At 40.9% G+C, this 25,612-nt stretch overlaps 1 protein-coding gene across 2 annotated transcripts in view; it reads right to left on the bottom strand.

Annotated features, from left to right (window-relative positions):
* Positions 1-25,612, bottom strand: part of SND1 (staphylococcal nuclease and tudor domain containing 1) — a 459,246-nt gene that overhangs the window by 188,752 nt on the left and 244,882 nt on the right. For both annotated transcript variants that reach the window (XR_005203511.1, XM_017549554.2), the window contains exon 14: positions 13,202-13,274. Coding sequence is in view for 1 of the 2 variants with exons in the window: in XM_017549554.2 (XP_017405043.1) it covers positions 13,202-13,274 (73 nt within the window). In the remaining variant the exon portion in view is untranslated. The remainder of the gene's footprint in view (positions 1-13,201; positions 13,275-25,612) is intronic.

Here is a 25,612-nt window from a genome sequence, read left to right as displayed (position 1 = left end):
TCGTGATCCACCCGCCTTGGCCTCCCAAAGTGCTGGGATTACAGGCTTGAGCCACCGCGCCCGGCCAGGTTTTGTTTTTAAAAGAAAAAATTGGCTGGGCCTGGTGGCTCATGCCTGTAATCTCAGCACTTGGGAGGCCGAGGCAGGCAGATCACTTGAGGTCAAGAGTTGGAGAGCAGCCTAGCCAACATGGTGAACCTCCATCTCTGCTAAAAAAAAAAAAAAAATACACACACACACACACACACACACACACACCTTAGCCAGGTATGGTGGCAGGCACCTATAATCCCAACTTCTCAGGAGGCTGAGAAAGGAGAGTCATTTGAATATGGGAGGCGGAGGTTGCAGTGAGCCTAGACTGCGCCACTGCACTCCAGCCTGCACTATAAAGTGAGACTCTGTATAAAAAAAAGAAGAAAAAAATCTATTAACATTCAAGGCTAATTTATCTTTGCCGAGATAAACTTGTAAATTATTAAAGGTCAGATAACTAATGGTCCCTTTAGTTTGGAAGTGTAACCATTCAACATTCAGCACAGAGAATTAGTTCTTATAAATAATTGTTCTACATATTTTGAAAAAATAAATATTATTGATGCTACAATAAAGTCTATAAACTGATGTGGAAACAGCTTGACCTGAAGCTGCATGTAAAATTTGCTCCATGATTCCATCAAAAACAGATTTAAGCACAGTGTTTTATGGTACTAATGACACCAAGCTAAGTCATTTTCTAAGGAGTAAGAGTTTAATGTGGCTGAGCAGTGGCTCATGCTTATGTTCCCAGCACTCTGGGAGGCCCAGGTGGGAGAATCACTTGAGCTCGGGAGTTCTGAACCAGCTCTGGCAACATAGCAGACCCTATCAGCATAGGATAGAGATCCTATCTCTACAAAAAAAATTTTTTTTAATTAGCTGGGTGTGGTAGTGTGCCTGACGTCACAGTTACCTGTTCAAAACGAGTGTGGAAAATGGGTAGAAAATAAACAAACAAAAACCATACATTAAAATGATGTGAGAATAAAAATTTGTTCCTAGTAAAGAGAGTAACTTGTAAAAAGCCCAACAGGCTCAGAAATAGATTTAACAAAGCATACCCAGGCATGCATAAAAATACGTGAAAACAACTTTAAACAACAGTGAAACTACTTTTACAGAATGATACCTTTAAAGTAGTTTGAAATGTAGTTAGTGTTTTGGGTGTATTTGGGAATTCTAATTCTTCTTAAGGAAAATGTAGAATTAATCTTACCCCACCCAGTGGCTTTACAGTTTTGTTATGATGTAACCACATGTGGATATTGTATTGGGGTTCTAGAATTGAGACTCTAAGGATCTTGTCCATCAGTGGAAAATGATGTACCACAGAGTACATGGGTGATAGCAGAGAACTGAGACAGCTTGGTGACGATAACAGAAGTTAGTTTGTTCAGTCAAGGATCTCACATCATTGTCATTTATTTCTGTATCAGTGCACACATTCTGATGGATGCTCTCAAGATTCCTCTCATTCAAAACTACACAGACTCTGTCATTATGAACATTTATGGATTTCCTATTGTTAGGAAACTCCTAAAAACTAGAGAGATAAGACACAGTTCATGCTGATAACTCAGGTGGGAAGATAAATGGCTTTTGCTGTCCCCCTGCTTTCCTTTATTCCACAAAAACTGCTCTACAGTTACCGGTAACTTATGTAACTGCACTGTCCACTGGATAGTTTTCAACTCGACCTTGAAGCTGGAGACTCAATACTTGCCTTGTGAAGCTCTCTCTCTTCTGAATTTGTACATTACACTCACCTGATTTATCTCCGGCAGCTTGAGAGGCAACTTTTTAAAAGTCTGTTTGTTCAAAACTCCCCATCCATATGTAATCTTGAAATAAATGGCTTGACCTAGGGACTCGTCTCTCTTAATATTCTCTGGGCAATTTTATACACTCACATCTAGGTGTCCTTATAGTACTAAACTCACGCATGAAGCCGAGGCCACTAATGGCTCATTAGTGCCTCAATTTTAACATGTTCAGAAATTCTTAACTTTTTGCAAATCTACTCTGCCAGTATTTACGATATCAGAAAAGGCGCACCACCATAACCAGATATTTGTGTCACACATTTGGATTGATCATGCATGGCACTTGATTTCACTTCCTTTCCTTGACCCCAATCCAATCAACCACTCAATTTTACCAGTTCTTACACCAAAACAGATCTCACCATTTATCTTTCTGCCTCCACTGCCACAATCCTAGTTCCAGCCACTATTCAGCAATCATCAGATGCACTGCAAATTCTCTCCTAATCATTGTTTCAAGTTTATCTCCACATAACAGCCAAAATGGAAAAAATATATATATATACCTAGCTAACACACACACTCTCTCTCTCTCTCTCAACACACTCATATGCCACTCTAATTATTCCACTCCCATTTCAATGGTTTCTCACTGTTCTTCAGATAAAATTCAAAATCCTTTTCAAGAACTACAATGTCCAAATTATTCAGTCATTCACTGTTGTGTCTCCCATTACTACCCTCACATTGTAGCAATGCTGACTGGTCTTCCATTGTGAACACAAGCCACCTTCTACCTCAGGACCTTCGTATACATTTTATCCCTTGGCCCTGAACGATCTTCTGCTAACTCCTTCTTTGGGCCTCATTTGAAATCACTTTGAGGACTTTCTCAGACCTCTTAGAATAAGTTGTGGCCATCAGCATACACTCTCCCAGGATTCTGTACTTCCATTACAATTGTAATTATGTAACAAACTGTGTATTCTCTGTAAAGACTATAGCTGTCTTGTTTAATATATTCTCAACACTCAGCATTGTATCTGGCATATGAAAAGCTCTCCATAAATACTTATTGTTTGATCATTCATTCACTGATTCAACATGAGGAATGCATTTAAAAAACAAGCCAGAGATGACATATGTTAAATGTCAAAAAAGAGATAAAGAGGCAGTAAAAGAACTCAGGAGAGGGAGCAGTAGGATTTGGGACTTGAATTGGATGAAGAGTTTGCAATGCAAATATTACAGAGGATGATAATGACAGCTCTCATTTACAGTGGACTTTCTGTGTGCTAGGCAGAATGTTGAGCAATTTAATAATAATGAACACCAGGCTGGGTGCAGTGGCTCGTGCTTGAGCCTGAGTTCAAGGCTGTCATGGGCAACATGGAAAAAACCCAATCTCTACAAAAAATAGCTGAGCGTAGTGGCACACGCCTATAGTCCCAGCTACTCAGGAGGCTAACGCAGGAGGATCACCTGAGCCTGGGAGGTTGCAGTGATCTGAGACTGCGCCACTGCACTCTAGCCTGGGTAACATAGCTGAGATCCTGTCTCAAAAAAATATAATGAACACTGGCATGTGAACCACTGCTCTCTGTTGAGCTCTTATTATGTCAACAGTTTAAAACACTTACATGTATTAATTCATTCAATCACACCACAATCTCATGAGGTAAGTGCCATTATCATACCCATTTCCCACGGGAAAACTGAGGCACAGAGAGAAAAAATAACTTCCCCAAGGTGCCAAGGTAATAAGCAATGGAAGCACATGAACCCCAGTAATCTAGTATTACAGCCATACTAATAATCATGACTCCATACTGCCCGTATATTCTAGAAGACATGCACTGTTTCTGTTGCATTCTTTTACTAACCTGCCCACTTATCGTTATTAATCCTGTACCTTGGAGTATGGGACACTTTTTCCCAAACACAAGTTCATGCTGTTTGAGCCCATCACTTGGCAAATCGAATCTAAACTGGGCACTATAAAGAGATACAAAAAGATCCCCATCTTAGGAGTTTTGAAACTAGTAAGGAAAGCCAATGCACACATATTAAACAACTTGAGAAGTTACCTATTTATCAACAGGTGCAACATCTTGGTAACATGATTATGCAAATGGTGAAAAAGGGCATGATCAGAAGGCAGTGGGGATAAAAAGGGAGAAATTACCTGGAAGAAGAGACATATGCCAGGGAAGAAGGCATGGCCAGCAGCGGAGAAGAGACAGCATTGCAAAAAACAAGAAATGCGATTCAACAAGTGCTAATTAACAATGAAGTCAGAGCCAGTCGACTGAGGACCTTAAGAAGTGGAGGAGATGAATATGATATAAAGAAAATAAATGGGCTCTACTGTGGGCGAAGTATCTGGGGATGTTGCAGTAATGCAAATCAATAGAACATAGGTCTTCCACCAAATTAGAAATCTTGGTAATAGCTTACATTTTAAGGCCCCTTCCAAATTCGATATTGCATTAGGAATTCTATAATTTCTTCCTGAGAACACCATTTCCTGAACAACCGAGGCAGAAAACTACCAGGGCATTTCAAAGCAACCCTGAGTTCTGATTCCAAAACACCTGGATGTTAACACTGCAAGGAGTGTCCAAAATTCTGTACAACATATTCTATAGGGAATATGTTGTAAGCATGCTAAATAAAGACTTAAAATACAAGTAAGTAGAGTGTCTATATTAGTAAAATTACTTGCTTTGAGATGTTTACATAAGCAATAGCCACAGGACAAAATGAGTTCAACCCAAGGCTAAGAAGTGTTATGATGGTAAAGTGAAGAGCGAATCTGGGCCTATGCAGAAATATTTCATGTTTCATCACATCACTCAGCAGCCAAGGGACAGATCAGACAACCCAATCACACACCTTAACCTGGGAATCAGAAATTTTGTCAACTGCCTCCAAAATATACTTACATTCAACCCTGCCAAGCCTGTAATGGGCTCATTTAACCAATTTTGACCCATGAAATAGAATCACAGAGTGTTATCTACAAGCACCTAGAGAATGGGAAAGAGAAGAGCTGAAGAGCATGGACCAGCTATAACTGAATCTATGGCCAGAGGAACTCTTGTTTGAAAAAGATGCTACTTTATTTGGAAAAAATGTTCCCAACTCCCTCAATTTCCTTTCTCATGTCTTTGAACAAAGAAGAAAGGCAAAAATCATTATAGCTCATTATACTTCAATAAAAGCTAGGACCCTGTTGCTGAGGAGCTCATTTGCATGCACTCCTGTCTGTGAAGAAACAGTTAAACAAGGAAGCAGAAGGAAACTAGAAAAATTTATGGCAGAAAGCTTCCTGATAATAGAATCCACGACAGTGACATGCTACTGATTATATTGGGAGGAAGATGCTTTTGTTATGTAAGAAGGAACAAATAAAGAAACCCTGCTTCCAACAGTGCTCCACCGCTGGGCAACTCACCTGAGCAAACATTTTCTCAGAGGTGTTGAATTGCGGAGCTAAGACACTCGCACCAAAGGACAAGAAACTGTGCCCTGCTTTCAAAGTCCAATCTGGCCCACTACCTCAAGGTTACCTGCTCTGGTGCCTGAATTTTCCAAGGCAAGACTGTTTAGAACAAAAAGCTAGACCAAGTAAGGTACACATTTGGAACCAGACATGATGCAGGTGAAAGAGACATATTCACTTTAGAATTTTTCTTTTTTTAGAACTTTCACAGCCAAATTATTGTTCATGTTTCTAGGTACACTGGAGGTAACAAAACTAAGATTTTCAAAGCACACAATTCTATAATCTTTTATTGCCCACTATATACATGATTTTGTATTTCTCTTGCTTCTACAATTGTTTCTCCTGTTAAAAGATAATTTTCAGTAAGGTAAAAGCTTGATTCTTATTCAAATATAAAATAAACTCATGTCAAAAATTTTTCTTTAACATCACTAATTAATGAGGGACCCAGAAAGGCTCAAGGGAGACTAAAGAACAGATACAGATAAGTTACTGGGAATGCTGAGGTGAATTTGCTAAAGATGCAAAAACAAAGTCAAACTAGGGAGTAAAAATGTAAAGTTTGAAATCACATTTCTCTTACATGGTGGAAATCAATGGCATCTCTTCAGGACCACATTTCTGCATCTCTGTCTACAAAGAAGCAAAAGAGCCCAGCTAAACAGAAGCTAAATAAAAGAAGTGAGAAACCATGTCCTAAATTTGGTGCCCTCTAAAAACAACACAACTCAGTCAAAAAGTGGATTAAAATCTATAAAAGGAGATACTGAAACACAACCACCACTAACTGTGGTACCCGCTGAAATGGAATTTTGAAAAAATTCCCATGGAAATCATAAATGTTTTCAAATTTATTTAGAGAGATGGGTGGCCCTATAGTTTTAAGACCAGCTTGACCAACACGCTGAAATCCCATCTCTACTAAAAATAAAAAAAAAATAGCTGAACGTGGTGGCATGCCTGTAGTCCCAGCTCCTCAGGAGGCTGAAGCAGGAGAATCGCTTGAACTTGGGAGGCAGAGGTTACAGTAAGCTGAGATCACACCACTGCACTCCAGTCTGAGTGACAGAGTGAGACTTCATCTCAAAAAAAAAAAAAAAAAAAAAAATTGAGAGAGAGAGAAAAGAGGCCGGGCATGGTGGCTCACTCCTGCAATCCCAATACTTTGGAAGGCCTAGGCGGGAGGGTCACTTGAGCCCAGGAGTTTGAGATCAAGCCTGGACAACAAAGTAAGACCCCATCTCTATGTTTTTAAAGATAAAAATTAAAAAGAAAAGAGAAAAGAAAAAGAGTTTGATACTTTTTTTTTTTCCCAAAGTCTAGGAGAAACTTACAAGGTGGCTGCCAGTTTGGCATCAGAGGTTGTATGCCACAGAACCTATGGCATGTTTCTGTGCAGCAAGGATCCAGGCCAATCACCTGCACATTGTAGTCTAAGTGGAGTTCAATAAACTTTGATTGAAGAAAGAGGAAGAAAGAAATAGAGCAATATCTATGCCTAAATTAGTAACAACTTGAGCTACCAAATGCAACAGAGATGCAAGGAAGCCACAAGGATAATCCAACACTTCTACCAATCATCAATTCCAGGCAAGGGGCCGACCATATTTAGAGAGCACAGTTCCGCAGACAGTGAACTGGCTCTTCCAGAGTTCCTTTGGGATTTCCCCAGGGTAGCAAATGCAAAGCCCAGCAGTGGAGCCAGCAGTGACTATGTGAATGAAGCTCCAGTGCTAGGCAACCCCTCCAGGCCACAGAAACCCACCTGGCAGAACCATAGGCATTGATGTTGTGCCATCTGTACAGTAACTTAGACTGCAATTGGCACGAGATACACGAAAACATGATGTACGGCCAAGGGGGGTAAAAAAGGGAAGGGCTATTTAAAACAACAAAAAACAAAAACACTCAGACAGCATTTGTGTCATCAAATACCAAAGATTCGAAAAATCAGAAAGCTGAAAGGAATGCTAGAATCATGAGAGTAAGAAAAACAAATTGAAACTAGGTAGGCCAGAAAACATTTAAGATAAACTGCAATTTAACACAGACTTAACTCATAAAGCCTCTGGGTGATTTTGTTCCTTTTACCTTCTTCAGACTTAACCAGGCAAACTACTATTTTCTTTTTTTAATTATCTCTCTTTTTTTGTTTTTCCTTTACAGCCAGAGTCTAGCTCTGTTGCCGAGGCTGGTGTGCAGTGGGGCTCTCAGCTCACTGCAACCTCTGCCTTCCGGTTGACGCAATTCTCCCTGCCTCAGCCTCCCAAGTAGCTGGGATTACAGGTGCCTGCCACCACGGCCGGCTAATTTTTTTGGTATTTTTTAGTAGAGATGGAGTTTTGCCATATTGGCAGGGATGGTCTTGAACTCCTGACCTCAGGTGATCCACCCACCTTGGCCTCCCAAAGTGCTTGGATTACAAGCATGAGCCACCGTGCTCAGCCTTTTTTAAAACTTCTCTTTAGCCAAAAAGAATATTAATTTTTTTCTTATGTTTCCACCAAGGCTTAAATATTCGTAAAGAGCTAAGGAAAGGTAACACCTAGAGAAATCTCAAAGAAAGGATGACAGTGCTATTTAAGTTTAAGAGGGCAATGAAAACCAGAAACTGAAGGCAGTGGTCAGGTGGAAAGGCTGGAGAAAATCCAACCCTGTCTGCTAATCAACCTTTTATCTGTTTATTTAACATTATCTATCTGTTTTAAAGGAACACTTCAATCCTTTATATTAGCAAGTTAGAATCCCATTGGTCAACTCTGTAAGTCTTCATTTCATGATTCACTTTGTCCCATGAATAACAGGGACCTAAATGTCTGACTTCCTTCCCTTGTGCCCTGCACCTTCCCCAAAGCTAGTCATTGGATAACTCCAACCCATGGCTTAATTTTTTAGGCTAGGTGTGGTGGCTCATGTCTATAATAGCAATACTTTGGAAGGCCAAAGTGGGAGGATCTCTTGAGGCCAGGAGTTTGGTATCAGCCTAGGCAATGTAGCAAGATCCTGTGGGTTTGATGGTGTGCACCTGTAGACCCAGTTACTCAGGAGTCTGAGTCAGGAGGATCAACTGAGCCCAGGCATGCAAGGCTGCAGTGAGCTATGATTGTGCCACTGTGCCCCAGTCCAGCCTTGGTGACAAAATAGACTGTTTCTCCTTAAAAAAAAAAATATATATATATATATGTATATATATATGCGCACACACACACACACACACACACACATATATCAGTGTAATACTATGCATTTCCACCAAAATCAGTCATGGAGAAAGGCAATTATTAAAAAGTACTATGTAACATGAGCAAGATATCAAGCCACAACATGATAAATGTCCAAAGGAGCACAGCAGCAATTAAGAGAAAAAAGATCCATGGATGAAGCGAGTAAATACCGTAATAGTGAAATTAACAAATAAATTGTCAGGACTATATAACATGAAAAGGCTGAATATATTCAAAGAAAGACAACCCCTATTCTGAGACTTTCAGAAATAAGACTGAAAAGGATGCTATCTTCTTGTACCATCAAACAAACATTGTAACTCCTCATGCACAGAGGAGAGACAAGAAAGAAAAAGGACAGAGAAGAAATTCAGATATACACTATGACTCATTGAGTCCTAATCCCATATAAAAGGAAGATGGAGAAGTGGACGTAAAGCTAAAAGGTAAAATCAGCTCTCGCAGGGCTGGCTGCAACTTGAGGGGTAGAGAGCACTCTCTAATCTTGGAACCATAATTGATTTGTCTGATCTACCAGAACAACAGTAAGCCATGCACCGGCCCCATTTTATTGCCTGTTTTACACTCTGTATCTGCAGGAGATTGTATTTATTACAGAGCAGGCTACAGCAAAAAACAATAATAAACCTAAGATAAAGAACAGCTGAGAAACCTGAGATAAAGAACACTAACATGCATATTCCAACTTTTTCTATGCTGGCAAGGGAGGGAGCTCAAACAGGATCAAGGAAAAACAAAACCCACTAACAATGAAAACATGGATGTATGAAGTGAAACAGTCACCGCAGAACCACCCTCCAAATCAAATAAGACCTAGTACCAAGTCAGTCAAATCCTCAGCTGGTTCTACGCACTCTGGAACATCCTTGGCCTAAAAGGAAACCAGACTATGATAGAAATGAAAGCAGTGGCTGGTACTTCTAATACCACAGTTCCTACATACTGGGAAAAATTAGAAATAATAGAAAACCAGTAACTTCTTCAGGATCGAAGGCACCAGCTTGGGAGTATGTAATTTTCTTCCTTTAGTAGTTACCCTAAAAATAGGTATAAAAGATGCAGATGGGTCAAGATTTTTGTTGTTGGTGGTGGTGGTGGTAGAGATGGGGTCTCACTATGGTGACCAGGCTGGTCTTGCACTACTGACCTTAAGCAATCCTCCCATCTCCGTCTCCCAAAGCACTGGGATTACAGGCGTCAGCCACCATGCTTGGTCTAGCAGGCCAAGTTTTTATTAAAGCCCTAGACAAATAAGGGGTTTGTTCAGTTGGTGTTATATGTAGATGTACTGTCCATCTTATGGAAAACACAACAGTTGACCCTGACTTCAAAACCCACCTCTAATAACAAGAAGGCCTTTTATTTGGCCACTACGGAGGCTGGTATCTTACCTACCAAGGCAAGCCATCAACCTCACACTCCTGTGCTTGGATTACTTACTTCCAACCATATGCAATCAGCTAAGCAGGACTTGTATTTGCTAGGTCTTCATACAAAAACATTTTAATGCACTCTGACCATTACTCTGTGAAATCATTTTTTAAACGGCAAAAGGAGATAACGGAAAAGGAGTAGAAACTCAATTCCTAAAGATGAAGGTAGTTAACACTAGAACAAAATTACAGGTTATTTGCCCCATCATCAGATATCTCTTCCATACAATACATTTCTTAAGAGTGTTTAGGAGACAGAATGTGCACTTATGCACGTCTTTTTTTAATTTTCCCTCACCAACGATGTGTACTGGGATGGAGAGGAGGGTGGTGAGAGGTATTATGCACAAACACCAGTTCATTGTAAATTATTTTGGCAGCATATTGCCTACACTGTCAGCTCAACAAAAATCTCCATTTATCATGGCCTGCAACTAAGAGGGGGATCAATCTGGGGCAGTAGGTAACACAGTTAAAGATTAGAAAACAATTAAGAAACCTCTGTGAAACATTACATATAGGCACATTACACTGTGTTTTTTCCCCGTTTATTTTTCATCTAGGTGTAAACTGTTTGCCCATCTGACCCCACACCTGTCCCTCTGACAGCAAAATCACCAGCATGCTTCAGGAAGCAGAAAACCCATATATCTCACTTAAATGGAACAAGGGCATCTAACTTACACACAGACTTAACTCTGCGATGGAAAGAAGGGAAGGTTAAAAGGTGGGAAAAGACAAAACTCCTCTACTAAAGAAGATACAAAAAAACTGCAATCTCAGCTGAATAATTTGTGATTCAGGCAGACAAGGTCATATCTGACATCCATTTAAATTGAATAGCTTTTTCACGTTCAGTCTCCTACTTGCACAGGCTTTACTCTTTTATTTATGTGGTGACTGAGGGAAATTTAATTGGCATTTATGTTTAAATAACTTAGGAGCAAACCAATCCTCCAATATGGAGACAGAAAAGATAATACAAATTGAAATAGAAAAAGTTGGAATATGCGTGTCAGTGTTCTTTATCTCAGGTTTCTCAGCTGTTCTTTATCTTAGGTTTATTACTGTTTTTGCTGAGCTACAGTTTAAGCTACAGAAACTGAGCTACAGTTTAAGGGGGAGTTGGTGGGGTAGGAATAAAAACAAATAAATAAATGAAGACAAGTTTCACAAGACCCACTGCTAATGATGACAGAAATAAAGGAATTTAAAAAGCATCAGAAATCAGCAAGGAAGGAGAGAGCGTAAGATTCAGAGATGGCAATAAAGATCTTTAGGACATCACATTGAGGGGTACAGAGAGGACAGCCCCAAGGCCTCAAAACCTCCTTAGAGCTGCTTCACCTCACTGCTGGTGTGAAATCGGAACTAGAAATGAACTCAGGTGGGACCAAGGAGAGAACCTATCCCCACAGCTGAAATCAGCTTCTGGAAGGCCCTGGAGTGTGGGCCTCACATAAGCTTTTGGATGAGCATATTTGGCCCTTTGTGTAAAAGGGCTCGCATTTTCCAAAACACTGATACTTTTTTTTTCTCCAGCTAATAAACTGCCAAAAATTTGCCCTCTTATTACTATAACAGCTTTACCAAAAGACCAATATTAAGGAAAGAATTGAGAATGCCTCAGCACATACATAAAAATATTAATAATATAAATGCAAGGAATAACTCAGCTGGGTAAGCTCCACAGAAAATAAGCCAAGTAACACTGCGCTGGGTGAGTCACATCTGTTAAAAATGAACATCAGCAGATACACCATAGTTACCTGAGCTCAAAGGCCATTAGCTACAGGTTTCTGGGCTTCTCAGGATTCTAAGCCACAAAAAGTACATATCACTTTATTTCACCCACTTAACAGAGGTCCCAACCTCTAGACTGAAGTCCAGTTAACATGTTGTAGGTAACACTGCTTAACTATAATCTGCAGTAACTGGTTATAGAGAAAGAAAAGCTCAACAGAGTCCCATTGTTTAAGATGAGCAGGGGACCCCTACACCTAGGCAAAAGGGAGCCTGGCAGACACATTTGTAGCAAGCAATCACCAGGAGCAACAGAAAAAGCCTCAGTCAGGCCTGGGCACACCACATAACAGGAAGATAATATGCTCTGATTCATTACTCCTGCAGCCTAGGCCGAGCTCTAGAACTTTTGTCTATACTAGTATTTTCTTCCCAGTGCCGAAGGCAAATTCCCCAAGTGCCTAAGCTAAGATTTACTGGCCCTTCCTCCTTCATCTCCCCTGGGCGTCTTCCCTATGCATGGCACAGACCTGATCCTCTCCTTAACCATTAGTGACCGCAGCATTGAAATGGATGGTGTGTGTCTCAGCAACAGAGAGTGCCTTTTCTGGTCACCTGATCAAAATCAGCACTTATACCACTCACTATCCCCTCGGCCAGTTTTATTTCACTTCACAGTAGTTTCTGCTACCTGGCATTGCAACTGCCTCCCTTTTCCACTTGAATGTAGGGACTTCATCAGTTTTCTTCATTGCCATATTCTCAGTGCTTACAGCAATTCCTGGCATACAGTAGGCACTCAATAAGCACTTGTTGACTAAATGAACAAACCACCTCAACCAATAAAAGGATCTATTCAGCCAAAGAGACCCTGAATGTTCAAAGGTAAAGTCCTTATAGCTAAAGAATCACTTGGACACAGCCTATGGAGAGCGCTAAAATAATGGTGCCATTGATTCTTCTTTATTATCTATATGCATTATCTCAAAGGATGTTCATATATTTCTCCATTCTGTCCCACTTACAGGCAAGCAGAAGAACAAGAGATCATGAGGAAATCATGATTAATTCATATACTTGTCCTAAAACATATACTTGACCTTCTGTCAGTAAGACTTCCCACTCACAGAAAGAACTGGACAGGGGTTTTAAAAAGAGGCAATTTTATTTTAATACAACAGAGAAGAAGTACCTTCCAAACTCAAAATACAGTAATTAAAAATGAAAAAGCAACATAGAGACAGTTCAGGTAAAGAAAAAGAAAGAAGTTAACTCTGCTTTTCCAGATTATAAAACAGGCCCCCTATAGATACCTAAGTAGATGCCCCAGGGAAAAAAAAAAATCACATTCAGTGCCTGGAAAGGAGTGAGCTAGAGAAAATACATAAGCTGAAGTCCTTCAGCAAATATGCAGACGCGCTCTTGAGCCTCTGAGCCACACAGCTTGATTCAGGGACTCACTCGACTCACCCCAGATATATCTGCGACTCGGTGGATAGGCACTTCCTTCTTGCTATGCAATCCTTTGCCATTCTTAATAGCTCTGTTAAGGAAAAAGAGAAAAACCGATTAAAATAAGAATCACAATGGGAAGGGGTAGGAGGGTGTGAAAACGAAAAGAGAATCGAGCGTTGTTAAAGTGGGGATGTATGACTACACAAGTCACACTGTACACTGCTGAGTAGCCGGTCTGTGCAAGAGGATTTGGTGCAGGGGGGATTATAAAGCTGCTCTTCTCTTAAGCCCAGTTACTAGCACTTGGCTGCCAGTTGCCGCTAACAGTGTGCTTGGTAATCAATGGGCTCCCTTACTTGTTTCCAAATTAAAGGCATTGTTCCAGGCACAAAAGAGGAATCAGTTAGAGAAGCACCCACCTAAGAAACATTAATCACATGAAACATTTGAAATGTAAAATATGTGGCTAGTGTTCCAATTCTAATGGAAATAAGTTCCTCCCAGGTAAAAAGATAAGTTGCCCCGAATGGAGCAATATTGTAGAGAAAAGTCATTTAACAGTAGGGAAAAAAAATTAGCAAATGCTACATAACTGACATTAAGTCTCATTTTCAATCAGTCTCAGCTATAGTAAGAGGGGATTTAAAGGGAACTCTGGGATTCTGCCAACCTCAGCCATGGGTTGGTTTGCTCTAATCACCCAATCCTCTGAGGGGTAGCTCTGGGGACAGAAGCCTAAGCATCACTCAGTATGATAACCGGTAAACAGTGAAGGACCACAGAATAAAAGCGACTGGTGAATCATCACTTGGTCCCTACACTGTTGGATAAGGCCTTCCTGTGCACGGCCAGCCTGCAGACATCAGCGGGGAAGAGTTCTGCGCTTAAGAGACAGAGAACTAGAGATGTTCCCATGAATCTTGTTGGGTGGGTGTTGCTCAGTGCTAAGAACAGTCATACTTGGGCTTTTATCATCCACCTGAGCTCCCTTCCTTCATCCCAGGAGATCTGTCTGTCCCTCACTCACTGATTTGAAATGCTTCTGGTTCAGAAACAACAAAAGCTTTCCTTACTATCTAGTGTCTACTCCTTGATGAGGGAAAGTACTGAAGTAACAAGAAAATAAAAATCATAGCCTCTCTTTCACTCTGATCTGAAATGCTAACTGAAAGACAGCACTTCCAAATTCCTTGAATCTCCTGGCTCCTCCTGAAGCCACCGGGCTTCAGCTCTAGAAATTGCAAATGGGGCCCAGCACTTTGGGAGGATAAGGCGGGCAGGGCAGATCACTTGAGGTCAGGCGTTCGAGACCAGCCTGGCCAACATGCAAAACCCCGACTCTACTAAAAAAGTCCAAAACTCAGCCAAGTGTGGCGGCAAATGCCTGTAATCCTAGCTACTTGGGAGGCTGAGGCAGAAGAACTGCTTGACTCCAGGAGGTGGAGGTTGCAGTGGGACGAGATCGTTCCACTGCACTCTAACCTGGGCCAAAGAGTGAGACTCTGTCTCAAAATAAAGTAAAAGAAATTGCAAATGGGTAAGAATACTTCCCTTTACAATTTCCTCTAATGATTTATCATTCAGGGATCCTGTTAGTGGTCAGGGACCAAGGCTGATTCTCAAGCTTTGCCCCTCACCCCTTGGGATTTGCAGGCTACCAGTCAAAGACTAGAGGTTGGTGGCTAGCAGCCAACTAATGATCCAACTCTTCCACCTCCCAAAGCCCTGCTTACATCTTGCATGTCCTATTTCTATAACCTCCTCTGCCACCAACAGGCTCTCCTTATTTTGCTACTGTAAATTGGAAGGAGCAGCCTTAAGATCGAAGCTTCTGTGATGCAAGACATGTTCCCTCCCATTCTGACCATACCTCACCTCCTTCAAGGCAAGACCTGCAAAGCTTTCTGCAGGTCCTATGGGGCACTTAATGCCTACAGCCTTATCCTTTAAAAACAAGGACAAACAAAATAAACAGATCTGTTCTGTAAACAGACAGGTTCAAGTTAGAGCACCGCTGAAATTGTGGCCTTTCCTGGGGGCTAGAGAGCATCTCATACACTATAAGGAAAAAAGAACAGGGCCTGAGCAGTAAGTTAGAAAGCAAAGATCCTTGAGGCAAAAGCAGTGAGGTGGGAAACTATAATTCTGCCTTCTTTCTGTGACCACAAAATATCTCTGTGCTATAAGCAGAAATCTAGGACTTAACCAAGACTAAATATGCTACCAAAGAGGAAAAAATTAACATCAAAAACTGGAAGATGTGGATTATGGTGTACATATGACATTTAAAACAATAACAGCAACACGATCTTTAAAACTGTCTTAATATTATTCATGTTCTACCCTGTTTCTAAAAAGCATATTATCAGATACTTACTTGTGTTCTGGCATAAATTTTGGGAAAATGTTCAAAGACAATTTTTTCACGCTTTAAATATTATCGTTAAACTCAATCCATTTCTGGCACATTCAAGAGGCAGCAAGAAATTATAAACTCATCATATATAAACTGAGAAGCAGTCCTTATTTTGTTAATTCTTCAAAAAAGAGAAGTGAAATTCAAAGTTAACAAAAGGTAGTTAACCATTAAATTCAAATATGCCCACCTAGGAAGCACTCTAGCCTTTTAGTAGCATATAAGATCCAGGCTACAAAGTGGGAGGGATCTGTGGGAAATGAGCAGAATGACCTGCGTCAGCAAAGGTCTCCTTCCCCATGCCAAGCTTCTGGCTCCCACACGGCTGCAGGAACAACGCTTAGTGAGCCATCTCCAGAAAACCTCCCTCTGCCTGTCACAAGGCTGATGCCACAGCAAGAGATTCTCCACGGAAGAGTATCTGGGGGAAGTGCCCAGGGTAGGAATTCAGGAATGAATTGCACAGAGGAGAGGAGCGAATGCCAACAGGGGAGGCCTGCCACTGCTATCTGCAAAGGGAGAGTATGTCTTTATTCCAGGCTATGAGGATACGTGACATGGAGACCCAGGCTCTGCTGAAAACAAGGTGTACTGCCTTGCTACCACTTCTCAGTGGGGTCCTCCTCTGCATCTCACATAACCCAGTTTCTCTGGGATAGATTTGTGGAGCTCTGTCTTTGCGATGTGGGAAGGTAGGCAGACCATAGGCTAGTTTCCACTGTATCTGCTCTACAGAGCAAGCACGAACTCCCCCTCCCCACATTGCCTTTCCCTGCGGGCCTTAGCCACAGCTCTGCATCCCTTTTCATTAGGCAAGGAATGAAACTACTGACTTCTAAACTTCTCCTGCTGTGTCTGCTTAATAGCCACTTGCTCACAAAGGCAGGCTGGTGTGCAGGCCAGCCAGGAGAAAGGAAGCAGTGGGGCAGAACACAGCCTACTCCTAAGCTTTCTTCTCCAAGATGCAGCGGTAAAAAGGCTACAAAGACTACCAGTGTCAATAACGGACAAACATCATCACCAGCCAGGGAAAGTAAGCATATATCCGCATACATGCCAAGGAGCGGAGGGCAACACAAGGATGAAAACTCAGCTTTCTAGGTTGTTTCTAAGAACCACGGGGCTGTATGGTGCTTGCGTGTGGGAAGACGAACTCTATTCAGACCACTGGAAAACTCTGCTTTCTTTAAACAACAAAGTTTGAAAATTCTCACATGGTAGCTGCTGCCTCCTTTCCTCTACAAGAAAAAACCCACTGCTTTGCAAAGGCAGACAAGGACATTTCTGCGGGGAGATCATCTCCATGGTCTCAGCACAAGATTAGAATCTGCACACATTTCATGCCAAGCAAGAGTCTGCTCTTAGGTTTGCAGTCCCTGGTTCATCTAGAAAATCCCAAGACCAATGCTCTCCAAGCTGGAAGTCTTAGCACCACAGTCACAGCCTCTCCTGTGCCAATGAACAGGCCTCCATCTTACTGCCAATTCAATGATAGCAGGTTGTTATTCTGAACAAACATTTTTGTGAGCTTACAAAGAAACTCAAAGGATTTATGGCTAGATTCAACCTTATCACAATCATAAAATAGTTATCACATCAGGAATTCTTAACCTGGGGACATACTGAGCATCAGCTTGGATGCTAGAAATATCTCTGATCCACCCTAAAGTATCTTGTGAATTTTCTGAGGGAGCAGGAGCTTTCAACAGTTTTACAAAAAGAACTACGTTCAGATATGAAAGAGATCTAATGAAAATAAAATGATAGAAAGCAGAAATGGCATGTAATAGGTGGCAGGGAGATGATGGGGCAAGGAGGCTACAGAGCTGAGAGAGATCAGAACCCCTGAACACATCTCCTCATCTGTAACTTCCTTTTAACAATGCTTTCCTGGTAACCAGGTTCTATGATGTCCCTTCACTCTGTTTTTGCTTTACCCCTACATCCAACATTCTTTCCTAATTTTGCTCACTTGGCCCTTTTGGAACTCTCTTGGGCTAGGCCCTCACCAATTTATTTCAAGATAGCATCAGGAGTATTTTAACTAAATTCAATCAGTCCCTTTTGAAACTACACACACTTTGACTGAACACTGCACACCACTGTCACATCATTTCTCAATAAAAATCAACATCATCATTTTCCTCCCCAACTTATACCCCAAACAAAGACAACCAGCTTGTGAAATCAAGTGGAAATTATCAGACTTGGCTTTCATGGGCCCCGACCATGTGGTCCTAGTTTACGTATATACATGATTTCCACATTACTCCTAGTCCAATTAGGCCCATTTTCGTCATGCCCGCTACATGCAAGTTATTAATTATGTGTGTCCCCTGGGCTTTTGCTTCCCACTTGATTCTACCTGTCAGTCTAAGTCAACGCTACAACAATGTAGTACGCACCCACATTCACAGACACACATAGGTATCACTCAGTTCAGCATATAAACTGCAACATATGACTTTCAAGTTGTTTCATGTATTAATCTTTATTTCTGTAGTTAGACTAAGGGCCCCTTGAGGGTTAGTATTCTGCCCTTAATCTTTATTATAGTATTTAACAGACAGCAATCTTTCCATAATTATACAAATTCAGGGCCATCTAGTTTAATTAAAGTGTGCCAAGTAAAGGTGAGCAAATGTTTGGTAACTGACTGACTAATGCAGAACAGCGAAAATATTTCAAATTGGAGATGGGGACAATGCCCAAGTGACTGCAGGGGAAAAGAATGGGGTTTGTTGGCTTTCCCGGAAGCATAGTTTCATGATCTATGCTGCAGGGCAGAAGCAGCTGAAGACTGGCCTCTGAGCAGAAACAAAAGCAAAGGAGCATCCAGAACAAAAGCATCACATCCCACATTAAGTCTCCTGGAACTGCAGGAGATGGGCAAGAATCTGAGTGGCAGTGAGTAGGAGCAAAGCTTGACCACTGTAAACAATAAAACAGAACCAAATAGCAGGATTGCAAGGAACTCCTACTACATACTAAAGGAGAAATGACTCAGTAGGAAGAAAAATTAATTCCAAAAGAAAAGGTTAAAAAGCAGAACAAACAGTAAAAAACTTGGTAAACTTCCAAAGCACATCTCATTGTGTTTCGGGTCACATTGAGGAATACAGTTTTTCAGCATGAACCAAATACAGATATCAATGAAACACAGCAGCAATAAACAATTCCTTTGGCCTTTCTTCCAGTTCCTTGGCAGCTGGGAGAAGCAACAGGGAGGCACCACTCAGAAAACAAGATAGAGATCAGGAGCAGGTGCAGAATGGTAGGTGGGGGCACTAAGATTATGCAGCTGCATTTTCAACGAAAATGAGAATTACAGATGAGAAAGACAGAAAAGATTGAGAGTGCATAGACTGGAAATGAGGAAATTGAGTCCTACGGTCAAGGGAAGGTGGGCGGACTAATGAGTCAGCAGGTATTACGAGGCAGTGAAGCAAATAACAAAGAACTCTAGGTAATGATCTCGTCTAAAACTAACATAAGGAAGGAATGAAGACACATGCTATTGTGCTGGGTATGACAATGGATCTGCAGTGGCAGGTAAGGGGGAGGAAAGGGATTATGAACTCCAAGGCAGAGAACCGCCAACTCAATGCTAGAGATGAGGAGAGCACAGTTGTATACTCTACTATCCCAGATTAGGATCGAAGGAATATTAGAGCTAGGTAGTAGTGGTTATAAGCAGTCTAAAATCTTCTTAAGAAGACAGGGCCACCTCAGGAAGGTGGATTACTCAAAGCTGCCTCAACAACACTGATTTTATAGTTTTGCTGTTCTGATTACAAAGTCCATCAGAAAAAAATTTCAGGAAACAATGACTCATAATCCCATTTTAAGAAAAAAACACCCTTTAATCATCACTTTTAATAGGTGCACAGGAAATCTATCATATATGAATGTATGGTTCAAAATTGTAATCAATCCCCTGTTGCTAGATATTTATATAAATAGTTCTACTATTATAGATAATGCCATGAGGAATAACTTCTAGACAAACTGATAAGCACCTTGCCAATTACTTCCTTAGGATAAGAAACTGCTGTCAAAGGGCAAGAAATTGTCATTTGCTTTCCATCTCCCTTTACCAAGGCAAACCATGCAGGACATGCCTCCTCTCATGGACTCTATTTGTAGATAACCCATCAGTTTGGGTGCTCCTTTCCCTATGTATCCCAGCTACCCATATATATTCTCCATTTTTGTAATTATTTACTTGTTCACTGAAATCACCGCTAGAGCATGTATTTTTGTTTTTACCCTCAAAACACCTGGTAAAATACTTGTTACTGTAACACAAACATACCAGTTACAGAAATTTTTAATTTGTCTTTTGACTGAGTGAAAAGCAAGAAAAGCAACAATTCTGTGACAATGTTCAGTTTGGAAAATGGTTTTCCAGTATGAGCTACATTTACTCTGACCTACTGGAAAAAATTCATTGCCATACCCCAGAGATTTGGCTCTCTGACCTTGATGCAAAAGCAAGAGCAATGGGAAGTAATCCTTCTCAACTTCTGGGCCCAAAGCTGGAGGGTACTGGTGGAGGGTAGAGTCAGAAGCAGCTTAGGATAAAACAGAAATGTACAAGGGAGTTTACAAGAAATGTAGATGTAAAGAATCCTGCAAATGAAAGAAAGCTATGAAGCGGATTTCCCGTTCACAAGCAGCTATAAAATTCTGTGCATTGATGTATCAGTGATTAATTATTCGAACTACAGTTTTCCTGAGAGATTTCTATGGATTAGAGCAGAAGCAGGATAGGGATATGCCTAAAAGAGACTCAGCTCTCCGACCCACTCAGCCACCTGACGCTGCAGATGAGCCAAAGCAAGCAAGCACGGTAACACTTGAGATGATTTCACATTAAATTAGCCAAGAGCTGGTGGAGGCTACTCAGAAGGAATCGAATTAAGAAGCCATGAACTCAGAGTTTGAGGAATGGGGAAAAAGACAGGAGTCAAGGGGAATAAGGAGCTGGGACATACTATAGAAATCCAAAGCTCATCCATTCCATGCCTTGTTCTCTGTTACTTATAACCACAATTGTAATTCCAATTACAATGAAGATTAAATGATCAGTCTTCCATAAAAGGGCAAACACTTTGATTTGTTTTACAAAGATAAGGAACTGATTAGGGCAGTGCTTCTCAAATTTTAGTGTGCATCAGAGTCACCTGAAGAACATGTTAAAAGAGACTTCAGGGGGCAGGGTGCCGAGAATTCACACTTCTAACAAGTTTCCAAGTGACAGTGATGTGGCTGGTTTGAGAGCCACTGGTTTAGGGAAGCAAGTTATAAGACATTCAAGAAAGTCAAGGGTCAAGTGTTATCACTTTATTGTTACAATTTATTTTTGATTGAAATGATATTCCCAGTATAAGAACCTTCCAACATATCAAATATTTTGGGTTGTGTGAAAGGTGCAAGAGCCTCTTAGCCAAGAATAGAGTGAGATGGAAGAAAACAGACAAGCAGTTCCAGACAGATAAGGGGTCATAGCTGAGACTATTTTGGGGGATGGGGGTGGGGGAAGACACAATGATGACTAATTCATGTAGGAATTTTAGCCTAGAACAATGTCCTCTCTGAAGGAATACCATCAGCGTAGACTAATGATTACAGGACAGAGCCAAGGAGGACAGCTTCCCAGCAGTTCATCATCTACCCATGATCTGCAGGACTATCCACAGCTTGCTACTCAAGACAGGAGATAAAGCTAAAGGGCGCCAGCTATACCCCAGCCACTGATGAATCATAAAGAAAAGTCTCACAGCATGAGTTACCTCAGAAGGAACAAGGGGTGGAGGGGAGGGAAGAGAAGGACGGGATGGAGAGAGTGAACAGATCCTCTTAATATCCTGAAGGAGAAAACTATTTGGAAATGGAGACATTATACAGCTCTCCAGAAGTGGCCATTTGTGCTGCCTTAAATGCAGATTGATTACTGCTATTTGGATGTTGAGTGCATCATCTTTTCTGAAGAAAGGGAAAAGCTAAATTTCCCCACATTCAGCTGCATCGTCAAATCACTTCCCCACACCAGCTCTTTTATTGCATTTTCCTGTTATCACATCCACTTGCAAAAACTGATCTTCCCTACTCCTCAACAGTGAAGCCCTCCACACTGATACATAAAGACACGTGCTGAATCCAACTAGCAACCTCATGACCATGACACTTAACTGCAAGACCAAAATGTAGTGGGGGTGTGCATTTCCAAAGTTAAAAAAGAAGGGAAGCCATTAGGACATTTAAGAGAAAGGCCAGTCTCTTCCTCTGTGTTGGCTTTCAACCTGTACTGGCATGATGTAATGCAGAGGGTGAAGAGGGCAGTGGTAAGGCACCCAACTACTGCCTCCTATGATGCTTGAGCTAAAAATCCAACAGTACCCTGGTGTTACAGGAATCTACCATTAAACTTCAAGTAAAAGCTCAGTTTTTCATAGTATTCAGTAGGTTCTACTTTTACTCAAAAAGAATTTTCACTTGTTGAGGTCATTAGATTGAAAGTAAGAAATCTTCATTTATTTAAAGCCATACCATTAAACTATTAAGAAATAAGAATAGAGGCTGGACAGAATAGATGAATTGCAGAAAGATGCTCTCATGGAACCATTTAATAAAAAAAGTGAGAGATGGAATAAAAAAGATGTAAGGCAAGGAGTGTTAAAAATAAAGGGGGAGGAAAGAGGAAAGGCTAAGAAAACAGGTAAGAAAAGAGAAGAAACAGTGAAAACAACAAAATCCAGCAGTACTAATAAAATTAATGCCTGTCCCTCTGAGATTGCATGCTTTGTAAAGAGTTGAGTCTATTATCTTTTTGGTTCACCACTATTATTGCCCATGCCTGGAACCAAGGATACACTTAAAAAAAAAAAGAATAAAGAAATGAATGCAAAGCCATCACATACAAAATAAACCAGCCTTGACCACTGATTCTGACAGAGGAAAGATTTGCTTTCTTAGAGAACTGATTAACCCATAAAATCTACACACTCTGTGATAGGATATATCAGTTATAAAATTTCAAAACACACAAGTTCAATGCCAACTGTCTAAACAAACGGGTATAGAGAAAAAAATTGCTTCTTATCAAGATATTTAACAAATCACAACTGTGTCAAATTAATGTACTAACCTCTTCCATTTCAGAATACTAAACTTGTATCTTTTAACTTAACAACAAAAAATGCTGGCAAATAACTCTTCACATTCCATTCATAACCAGTATGTGAATGCTAGTAAAACTGAAGACATAGATATGAAGGACCCTGTGAACAGTTTTTTTTTTTAAAGGCACAAGTCACTTTTCCCCCATTTATTGAAATTTTATGGAAAAACTTCCCTATTAATCAGAAAAAAAGGGAGAGCTCCTAGCTAAGTCCAGAGTAGAAGACCAAGAGCATTTCCTTCCCAGTGGTCTTAAAAGCACTTCATTCAATGAAATTGCAAAATATATTTACAAGTCACTGCTATGAACATATAGAACTTAGCTCACCATGGCTCCCGTTAACTGTGTCAGCAAGAGAAACATGCAATTAATACTGTATCCCTCTTAATAATGACCAAGAATATTGGTTTAAGAAAGAAAGAGTTATCAATTTGTTTGTTGCTTTTGACCAAAGTCAGCGACAGAAATGCCAGTGCAGATTTCCTACAGGTTTAAGCACAGAAGCGTACAATATGAGGGCACTGCCAATCTCACTAAAAAAAGCAAGAGACTGGTGCTTATGGGTTTAGAGTTTGGAGACTGGGGCTGGAGAACACGGCAAGGCTGGAGTGCTGGCTTTTTTTTGTTTTTTAAAAAGAGGGTTTGCTGAATCAGAAAAATGAGTCCTTTAGGGGACTGGGAAGAGAAGGTGCCAAAGCGACGCTGAGATGAGGGCAGGTTCACACTTGCCTCTCAAAGATGGATGACAACACCATGGTTTTCTAAATCTGTAGTGTGCCAGGCAAGAAACAGAATACACATGAAAAGATAAGAGAGAACCTGCCCTTTTCTCTTCTCCTGAGATAACCCTAACCTCATTATGTATGACCAGAATGAACCTAAATTCATTTAAATCTGCTCAGACACTAGGCTGTTCAATACACTTGCTTTCCTCCAGTCAAGCTGGAGCATCAGTTTCTTTTCTGAATATATACATCCAATCTTGAAATTGCAAATCTTAGAATTAAAAGGTACCTTAAAGGAATAAAGTCCCAACTTCTGAACTAACATAACTTCTGTGTTTTCTTGCAAAGAGCTACAGATTCTAAACAATTTCTAGGAATTCTTAAGATATTACATTTTTAAATAAAGCTACTGGTAGTATCAGAAGATGTACATAGATGATATCCCCCATGTCTAAAGAAAATAGCACACAGCCATGCTCTGATCTGACTCTAAACATTACCAACTTGTATTCAGTGTCCATAACATGCTCAACAAAAGCTCCACTTGGAAGACATCTAGCAGGATGATGAAATTCACATTCTGGCCTCTCCAAAATCAAAACTTGGATGTGTAACACCAAATCATAAAATAGAGCATATGAAAGAATTTTGTGACACTTTAGAAAGTAAGAAGGGTCCCGGTAATGACTCACTATCTTGGAAATACTGGAGAAGGATATAAGAAATATTCTCTGAAGAAGTTAAAAGCTCTGCTTAAAGTTTGGAAGACTCGTTAAGACTCTAGGCATATGCAGCAGACCAGCTAACTGAGGAACACTGAAACAAATAGAGGTACTGGAAATGCTGGGAAGTCAATATGGGGATCAAACAGGATCATGCCGAACGGGAATGATGTGCCATACTCCTTAAGGAGTCCATATCATGCTTCTAAAAAGGGAGACCAAGTTCAGGAGTGTCACAGAGAACTGTGGGTCATCGGCATCCAAATTCTTTTTTCTGTGTTGGGGGTGCGGGGGCGGAAAAAAAACAGAGGATACACATGCTGGAACTCTCAGAACCGTGGGACAACATCAAGGGCTTTCCAATGAAGCCTATGAGAGAAACAAGGCCTGAGAGCATATGAGAAAATTACAAAACCTCATCTTGCTGGGACACAAGGTAATGAGAGAGGAGGCAGCTGATGAAAGAAAACCGAGCTGGAAGGCCACCTTTTGGCAGTGTGAGGTTTATTTACCCTTTAAACAAAAAAGATGTAGCTTCCTCTAGATGGGCCATGTATTTAAGACATAATGAGGGTTTCCCAGAAGCAGAGGGGCACCTGAATAAAAGAGCCCTGAAGGGTCAGCAAACTGAACAGAGTTGCTGATGTGGTAGAGTTTGTGTCTATGCAGGCAGGTGGATATGCTTGAAAGCAATAGGCAAAGTGCAAATTGCTATTCTTCTTCCCCCTCTGTCTCATCTGGTCTCCCAATGAGTGCCTACCGCATCGCTCCCTGAGCTCCCATGAAATGATATGAGAAAGGCTGGCAGATCATATCCCTTTGCAGAGGAAGTAGGGGCTGCAGAGCCCTGGGAAAGCTCATCAACTTCTAGGCAGGCAGCTGTGCTGACCTAAGTCAGAGGAGTTTAACGGGCTGCCCTTTCCCCAAAGCTTACAATGTTTCTCTGAGAGTATTAATGGCCAAGCAGTGCACTGGAAAGCAAAGTCAACAGAAGAGCACTCTGCACCACTGCTGATATTACCAGCAATAACCAGGGTCAAAGAAGTCTGTTAGAATCGACACCCTGATGGGGAGGAACTGGGCAGAATGATGCCCTGACACCTGACTCGTCTATTATTTACCTAAAGAGTTTCAGAACGAATACTGATATGAATGCGGCAGATGTTATGAATTTGGCCTTTGCCAAAGCATTAGATACAGGACCTTAAGAAATTTTGCTTGGGAAATTAATTCAAACTGGCTTGGTTCAGTACACAATCGCTGAAGATTAAAAAGTGGCTGAAGGATGATAAACAAAAGACAGTTAAGTGACAGTCCATGCAGTGAGAGACTTGGGGTCAACACCAAAGCTATTCTTGTTTAGGGGTTTTATTCAGGGCC

Source organism: Cebus imitator, unplaced genomic scaffold (genome assembly GCF_001604975.1).
Source record: "Cebus imitator isolate Cc_AM_T3 unplaced genomic scaffold, Cebus_imitator-1.0 Scaffold219, whole genome shotgun sequence".
Lineage (NCBI taxonomy): Eukaryota > Metazoa > Chordata > Mammalia > Primates > Cebidae > Cebus > Cebus imitator.
The sequence above is the reverse complement of the archived record's forward strand: the minus strand, read 5'-3'. Positions and strand labels throughout refer to the sequence as shown.